This window comes from Octopus bimaculoides, chromosome 1 (assembly GCF_001194135.2).
Source record: "Octopus bimaculoides isolate UCB-OBI-ISO-001 chromosome 1, ASM119413v2, whole genome shotgun sequence".
Classification (NCBI taxonomy): Eukaryota; Metazoa; Mollusca; class Cephalopoda; order Octopoda; family Octopodidae; genus Octopus; species Octopus bimaculoides.
In genome coordinates this window covers 156,341,455-156,350,601 of record NC_068981.1, presented here as the reverse complement: position 1 = coordinate 156,350,601, position 9,147 = coordinate 156,341,455, and the positions used below count along the sequence as shown (strand labels likewise).

General features: G+C 33.2%; 1 protein-coding gene across 1 annotated transcript in view; it reads left to right on the top strand.

Annotated features, from left to right (window-relative positions):
• LOC106868448 (kielin/chordin-like protein) overlaps positions 1 to 8,748 on the top strand; it is a 10,974-nt gene extending 2,226 nt beyond the window's left edge. The window contains exons 2-7 of the mRNA XM_014913725.2: positions 578 to 688; positions 2,460 to 2,540; positions 3,645 to 3,689; positions 4,268 to 4,423; positions 5,271 to 7,483; positions 8,582 to 8,748. Coding sequence (XP_014769211.1) covers positions 578 to 688; positions 2,460 to 2,540; positions 3,645 to 3,689; positions 4,268 to 4,423; positions 5,271 to 7,483; positions 8,582 to 8,593 — 2,618 coding nt within the window. The 3' untranslated portion in view covers positions 8,594 to 8,748. The remainder of the gene's footprint in view (positions 1 to 577; positions 689 to 2,459; positions 2,541 to 3,644; positions 3,690 to 4,267; positions 4,424 to 5,270; positions 7,484 to 8,581) is intronic.
• The last annotated feature ends 399 nt before the right edge of the window (positions 8,749 to 9,147 follow it).

Sequence of the window (9,147 nt, the reverse complement as noted above, 5' to 3'; positions counted from 1 at the left end):
TATATATATATATATATATATATATATATATATATATATTCACCATTATAATAATTGAAATAATTTAAATGATCTGATAAGCTTCCCATACTTTGATCTTGTATTCACCATTATAATAATTAAAATAACTTAATTAATCTGATAAGCTTACCATTTGGCTTTGTTTTCGCATTTCAACCAAAAGAGTGATTTATTCTCCATAGTAACTGCAATGTATTTGCCTTTTAGCAGTTGAAATATATCACAAACATATTTCAAGTAGCCTAAACTCTGCTCACACTTTTTTAGGGTTTCTTTTTTTCTTTTTTTTTTCAAGTGTGGAAATAAGAAAACTAATGATTAAAAATCAGTTACCATACACATAGCTTTAAGAACAACATTGTTAAACTTTATTAGCTTTTAATGCAACTTTCCTGAGTAGTAAAATACATGAGATGTATGGTCTGATCCATGCAGCCATGGGAAAATGAATATTAAAGTAATGATGATGATGGTGATGATGACGACGATGATGAAGATGATGATGATGACGATGACGACGATGACGTATTACAAGTTAATGTTTCTTTTATTTCAGGTTTTGTAATTCCTAAAAGTGAAATCCCAACTCCTATACCTCTTGTGATAGCTAGTAAATTTACTGAGAAAATAAAGTTTGACCACACTACAAGACCATACAATGAAATGGGTAAGTTGACATATTAAATTATTACATGCATGTTTTTTGCCAAAATTTTTACTTTTGTTTTGAATGCATGACCAGCCGATGGTACTGACAACTCAAGCAATCATCCTCAGCATCTCATAGTTGAAGATGCCTGGTCTTGTGTTGAGGGTCTTCAAAATGTATGAGGGAAACGAAAATATATATATTCTTTTATTCTTTTACTTGTTTCAGTCATTTGACTGTGGTCATGCTGGAGCACTGGCTTTAGTTGAACAAATCGACCCTAGGACTTATTCTTTGTAAGCCTAGTACTTATTCTATCAGTTTCTTTTTGCTGAACCGCTAAGTTACAGGGATGTAAACACACCAACATCGGTTGTCAAGTGATGGTGGGGGGACAAACACAGTCACACAAATACACACACACACACACACATGCACATACGATTGGCTTCTCCCAGTTTCTGTCTACCAAATCTGCTCAGAAGGCTTTGGTCGGCCTGAAGTTATAGCAGAAGACACTTGCCCAAGGTGCCATGCAGTGGGACTGAATCCGGAACCATGTGGTTGGGAATCAAACTTCTTATCACACAGTCACTCCTGCACCCTCAAAGGGTCCCTCCACAGGAACCAATCAGAATGCCACCCGAAGGGCGGCTTCAAGGCTAGTATTATATATTTTCACAACTATGGATTTTCAAAAATACCAGTGAATTGAATATGATTAGGGTAAAATACACTTAAATTCTCATTATAAATTTAACACTATAAATTTAATAAGACATTTGTCAATTTATTAATAAATTTTATAGAACATTAATACTTAGTTACAGCTCTGAATTAAGTCAGTGACTAGTCGATGTTGATGTGATATGAATACTCCTCTGTTGGTCAAATTGTTGTCTGATAGCCTAGCAACTTGCTTTTCAGCAAAATATATGCCAACATGGAAAAGTAGATGATAAAAGTGATGACGACGACGATGTTGATGATGATGAAAACAATGCCACCACCACCACCACTACCAATGGTGACGTGGTTGATGATTTATTTGTGTTACTTGCCTTTAACCCATGCTAAACCACACTTTTTTCTTTGTTTTTATTTTCAGATAAAGGGCAATGTCTGAAGCCCTAGATACTACACTACTATTTACAGCAAATAAACTTATTATTGATTAATAATTGCTAATGTAGATCATCACCAGTTTCCCCCAGATTTTGCAAATTTCTATACATCATCATTGCAGTCAGCTATTGCCACTGGTCTCTGTTCTCTGTTATGTATAGCAGGCTATGGTGTTGTGACTTAACCATTCCTTAATGTTGTCAGGCCAGGATTTTCCCAGTCTGTCTCTCTTTCACCCTCCCTTAACTGTGCCCTGAAGGATGGTTTTAGACAAGGAGTTGTGAAAGGATATGTGACTGTACCAGACAAGCTTTCGTTTTTTTACATGTGCAAGGAGTGATTCCTGTCTGCCAGGATATTTGTTGACTTGCTGCTTGACAAAGCTGTTTATTCTGTGTTCTGTGTACAGGATGTGTAGCAACCTGCTGGAGCAGTTGTGCTCACATCCGTGGATTCTTTGTTCCATGTCAGCTGTACAAGCCTAGCTCTCACATCCACCCATATTTATACTGACATCCTTATTTGTTTGATTATGATGATGGTTTATGTATAAATGGTGAATGAACACAATCAAATATATCATGAACCAGTATTTTTCTCTCCTCACAACTAGAGATTTTGTATAAGTTTATGAATATCTTTTTTTTCTCTCTTTTCTTTTCAGAGATGTTAAATGCAACATGCCCAAATGTACGACCAATGAATGCAACCAAAGCATGCAATGAAACCAGGGAATGCCGCATAGGTACTGTTACATATTTCAAATATATTTTGTATATTAAACTCAAAGTACTAATAATAATAATGATAACAACAACAGCAGCAACTATAATATTATCAAAGCTTATCATGTGTGGAAAGAAACCTTGTGAGACCTCTGACAACAGGCTGCTGTCTGCTCTCACAAAATCAACCAGAGCAAACAAGACCCAGTGCTCTGAGAAGTAAAACAACAAAATAACAATAAAAGTACAAGCATTTAAAAAAAAAATATGATTTTGTATTTTGTAATCAAAAGAAATATATCCCCCTTTCTTCATACATGTTAAAATAATCTGAGGAGCAGCAACGCTCATGTAAAAGACATAATGATAAAACAATGTAATATGAATCTCATTAATCAACAGGATATGTGATGCATTCATACTTGATGCAAGTTGACAGTAAAGTACAAAATGCATCACTAAATTGTTATTAGTCATAAGTCAGCTTTTATTCATTCATTTTTGAATGTTTATCAATTTGAAGGTCATTCTTCTCAAGGATTTCAGTCCTGATTGGAAAGCAGTCCTGATAGCAGAAAAGGGAAAGCATTCAATAAAATACCAATATTGAGTTCAATCTTATTTCTATCCTTGCAAATGATCAAATTGGTTTTTGTATTGAATTATCAATAAAATATACCATATATTCATGATGGTGTTATAATAAGGACGCAAGAGTTTATTGTGATCATAAGTAAATAGATTCTGATGGCAATTATTGTAATGACGAGAGAAACTGTTATATACATTAGAGCTGGTAGTGGTTTTGATTATATTCAACATTTATCACAACAGAAATTTTTAAATTTTGGTAAGTATGTATAGACTATGACAAAGAAACCTTGTACTATTGGAAATCTTTAATGAATGCAGTTGGATACAGCAGACAGTTGCAAATTTGTAAATTGAAAAGAAATATTTCATAGAACTAATTTTGCCTCTTATGCTGTGATATATTCTAGTGTTGATAGAGTCTTTATAAAGTTCTAGCAAGTTCTATTTGGGTTTCTAAATGGATTTTCACTTTCACAGATGCACATTTATGACAACATTGATTTTTGATTTCTGTTGCAATTTATTTTCAGATGAAACCTGTTGCCTCTTTGTCACCAAAAAGTTTTGTGTTTCAAGTAAGAACTGGTTTTGTTATTAAAGGATTAGCAGGTGGATGGAAGAAGTGAGAGAGAAAAAGTAAAAGAATTGAGCCAAGTAGAGAGGATGAAAGTTGTGTAGTCGCACAATGACAGGCCATATATGAAAGGCTTCTTTGGTCAGAGGCCAAGTGGAAAGAGGTAGAACCGAATTAGGGTACTGTATATGTACATGTTGCAAAGCTGGATGTAGGTTGGAGAGCAATGGAAAGTAGTAGGTCTATCTCACGAACAGTATTTAACCCAAGAATGTTCACTTAAACAATGGAACTTGACCAAGTGTGACAGTTGGCTGTCATAAATTTCTAAGTGCAAAAGCTGAGAGCAATAGGAAAGAAACCAGTGGAAAATTGTAGATTTGGTTTTGAATCCTAGCTTAGAATCTAGGAAGTTATTCATTACTGGTACACAGGTGTGTGGCAATTCAGTAGTTTTGAACTTCTAGTGTACTTGAAAGCTTTATTATATAACTAGATTCATAGCAAGATTAATGTTAACTCTAAAATCTATCAGAATGTTTTCAACTTTACAATCTTTGTCTTTCTTATATCACATAGATCCTTACTTTTGTACATACAATGGAATTAAAGTGAATAGAGGTACAACAATATTACTTGATGATAAGTGCACTGAATGTGATTGCCAAGGAAATAATAAATACTTATGCACTAATGATGCCTGTTCCGGGAAAACGAAATTCGTTTCAATTGCAAGTAAGTAACCGTGTTGTTTCACTTAAATTTTTTTTTTTAATTTGCTTCATAGGGTGTGAGGAAGGACTCATTCCTGTTGCATATATTTTGGAATTATAGTGAAAGAATTCATTCAGGCTTCTGTCATGACCAGTGCATCATCATCATCATCATCATCAGCAGCAGCATTGTCATCATCTGCTGAGCACTTTATGCTCTTAGATTGTCCCTACTTATAAAATGATGATGATAATAATAGTCATCATCATCATCATTTAACATCCATGTTCCATGCTGACATGGGTTAGATGGTTTGACAGGGACTGATGTATCCAAGGACTGCATCAAGCTTCATCATCTGCTATGGCATAGTTTTTATGGCTGGATGCCCTTCCTAATGCCAACCACTTTACAGCATGTACTGGATGATTTCTTTTTTTTCTGAGCAACCTGCACTATTGAGGTTGCCATGAAGTTTGGAAAGAGAGGTATGGACAAGTCGGAAGAGAATAAAAATGTAATGCACATGTCACATCTTGACTTATCTTGCTGTTTTAATTATGCTGACAACACCATGTTTCTGTATCCGCTAGCATAGAGAAAAAGTTTTACATGCAGCTTTGTGGCAATTTTCTTGCTTTTAAATAAGAAAACTTGATTACATCGTTTTGTTTTTTCTTAAATAAAGTGAGTAGGGAAAAGATTTACAATTTATTCTCATGTACTATATGCAGCTTTAGTTTTAATATCGATTTTGATACACAAAAAGTGTGAATTGAATTAGATATAAAAATGCACTCTTTACTTTTAAGTATTATTGGTACTTTTATTTTGACTAAACTTTTCGAATAATTTTAATTCTTTCCAGAATCATGTGAATATGAAAACAACGTGCATACTGGCGGAAAGTTTTTCAATAGTTCTGATGGTTGCAATCTCTGCTACTGTGATCCAACAGGTTATGCAATCTGCACAGTGAGACATTGTTCTAAGAAGAAATCAACTTGTAACTTCAATGGCCTTATATACAATGAAGGACAAAGTTTCAAAATGGGTTGTAAAGAATGTGTATGTAAACGTGATGGCAGTGTTAAATGTGTTGATGTAAATTGTAACCAGCTGAGCAATCAATGCACTTTCAATGGAAAGACATATAAGAAGGGAGAAATTTTTAAGAAGGACTGCAATACATGTGTCTGCAATCAATTAGGTAGTGTGAATTGTACTGAACTAGACTGCAAAAGCCAACCACAATATTGCATATACAATGGAAAGAAGTATAGGCCTCTGGAGACATTTCACTCTCTTTGTAATGCTTGTGTTTGTAATGCAGATGGCAATGTGAGCTGTGTATACAAATGCCACAACACTTGCACACATCAAGGCAAATTTTATAAAGTCAATGAGGTATTTAAAAACGGTTGTAACTCATGTACATGTCTTAGTACAGGTAATATTGAATGTACGACTAAAATATGTAAGTGCACTCATAACAATATCAATTATAAAGTTGGCGAATCATTTCAAACAAAGCTTATTGTTTGCACTTGTCAAGATAATGCTAGCTTCTACTGTGCAAATAAAAACACCACCTGTAATTATAGAGGCACTATTTATTCAGCAGGTGAGTCCTTTATGGACAATTGTAAGACTTGTCAATGCAAAACGGATGGAACTGTGAGTTGCAGCAACAGATCATGTGTCTGCATTTATAAAACAAAAATGTATTCAGCTGGCCAAAATTTTACAGATAACTGCAATACATGCGTCTGTAAAGCTGATGGTGCTGTAAACTGTTCTAATAGCACATGTGTATGCAAGCTTAATGGAGTAACATACCAAACTGGAGAAAGCTTTAAAGATAATTGTAACACTTGCATCTGCAAAGCAGGTGGCAAGATTCACTGCAACAGTACTCCTTGTATATGTAAATATAAGGACGAAATTTATCAATATAGAGAAATATTTAGGGACGGTTGTAATGTTTGCCGATGTGAAATGAATGGCATGGTCCAATGCAGTAAAAGGTCTTGCCATTGTCAATACAGAAATGTCACGTATAAAATTGGAGACACATTTAAAGATGATTGTAACGATTGTATTTGTGACGTTAATGGTTATGTAATGTGTACTAGAGATTTATGCGAGTGCAGATATAATGGAATGGTCTATGCCATCAATGATACATTTACTGACAACTGCAATGTATGCATCTGCAAAGAAACTGGTATGGTTGAATGTACTAAAAATACATCTACCTGCATTAATAAGGGAATTAAGTATCATGTTGGAGAAACATTCAAAGATGGTTGCAAGATATGCAAATGTCTAAATACAGGCAAATTTGCATGTACCGAGACTAAAAACTGTTCTTGTAATTATAAGGGAAAAAGCTATCGCATTGGTCGATTATTCCCTGATGGGTGCAATGAATGTAAATGCAAAGAAAATGGAATTGTAGAATGTGTCAAAAAACCATGTAAATGTGAATATAAATGGAAGAAATATGAAATCAATGAAACCTTTGATGATGGCTGTTATACATGCCAATGTGGAGTTGATGCTAAAATTTCATGCAAAATAACACGTGACTGTAGATGTAGATATAATGGCACAGTATATAACGTAGGTGAAGTTTTTATGGATAATTGCAATGTATGTAAATGTCAGCCAGATAAAAGCATTTTATGCTCACAGACATCATGTCTAAGACGATGTAAACACAATGGTGTAAACTACAGAATAGGAAAGAAGGTTAGAATTCAGTGCAGGACCTGTACATGTACAGCAAAAGGTTTCTTCTACTGTAACAAGAGTGATTGTAAGAAAAAACAATGTTTCTATGGCAACAAAGCTTATAATCATGGAGAAAATTTCAACATTGATTGCAATACATGCCACTGTTTTGATGGTAAACCAGTCTGCTCTAAAAAGGACTGCTCTCTAGAAAATTCTTGTAACTATTACGGAAAATATCACAAGCAAGGTGAATACTTCAGAGCGAACGATTCATGCAATGTGTGTTTTTGCCATAAGAAGATAATAACCTGTACAAAATATGATTGCTTCAATAATCAAATTGTAAGTATTAAATTTCTTTAATAATCAAATTCAACTCTAATAGGTCTTAAAATACCTCCCCGACCAGATAAGCTATCCTTTTCAAATCAATGATTCATATGGCCTGGTGTTTATCTTCTCCAGTTTTTGTAGTTTTAAATGAATGAGAGACAAATATTTCCTTGGACATGCTTGTCCATAAGACAAATCGAACTTGCTACTATGCACTAACAAATAACTAATTGGAGTGGAAAAGTATTTATATTCTAGTGTCTTTTTACAGCTAGATGGACTGGGCTATGAGAGTTAAGTGTTCCAGTCACAGACACAATATAAAACCAAAGACAATATGAACCACTGGTGATAATAATGATATATATCTGGTCACCAATGCACTTGCTCAAGGCATATCTCACATTATCACCTGGATCTATGACTAATATACTTGCTCATTGCACATTTAATACATACACTCACACAAATAGCAGCTTCAGTCTTAATCTGAATTGATTAATTTAAAATCAAACAGATGTAACTGCTTCGTTTTAGCTTTTCTTTTGTGTTATACAATCACAATAGTGTAGAAGCATCACAATCTGTAAATAATATACATAGTACAATAATATATTTTGTACATATCACCATTAAATGGTGTCAACCTTATAACAGTTTAATAGCATTTTAAATCATGAAAACCAACAGTTTCTGGATTTCGTCTTTTGTATAAAAGATATACTTATTTCTAGTGCAAGTAAAAGTCTTAATTCAAAATTATATAAATTAAGTGAATATTGCAAAGAGATATTGTTAAAAATGAGTCAAATATAGAAAAATTTATTATATTGTTTAAAAATATATTAAACCAGCATAGTGCTTTTTAAAATTATGTCTTTGTATGGTAATAGGGGTTGGATAGGTTTTCAAATTCATATTTTTAAATGAATTATTGCAGCAGGAAATTTATTGCTAGATGTCTTTCCTTAAATTATTATTATGTTAATGATAGTGACAATGTATAATTATTACTTAAATTACTTGAATTTCTCCAATGTCTATTGAATTGAACAATATCTTGCCTTTATTGTACTAACCATGCCTTTTTTTCTTTTTTCTTTCCAGCCACCATTATAATATTAGTATCTTAGAAGAGATGAAAATATCAACTTAATTTATATCCACACAGTATTGTATATTTTGTATATTTTGTAATATAAAATTATTTTTAAAAACTATGTAAAAAGATTTTGTATATATATATAGCAAATAAAAACTCGAGTTAAATCAAATGGATTCTTGGTTTAATTGTTTTACTAGTACCAGCACAAAATAAAGTTTGATATAATACTAAATTTTTTCAAAAGCAGAGAACTGCAGAATCATTATTGCATGAAACAAAATGCTTAGCAACATTTCTTTCAGCTGTTTGATGAGTTCCGTGTTCAAGTGCCACTGAAGTTGACTTTGCCTTTTATCCTTTCAGGGTCAGTAAAATAAAATACCAGTCAAATACTCAGGTCAATATAATTAACCTCCCACTTGCCTCAAAAAATTGCTGGCCTTGTGCTATGATTATAATATCATATTTTACTCAGAATGAAATAAATACCAACCAATTTTAAACTGATTCATAACAATTAGTCATTGCTATGTAACTCTAGATGTTTTGTCACCAAATTTTTTTTTGT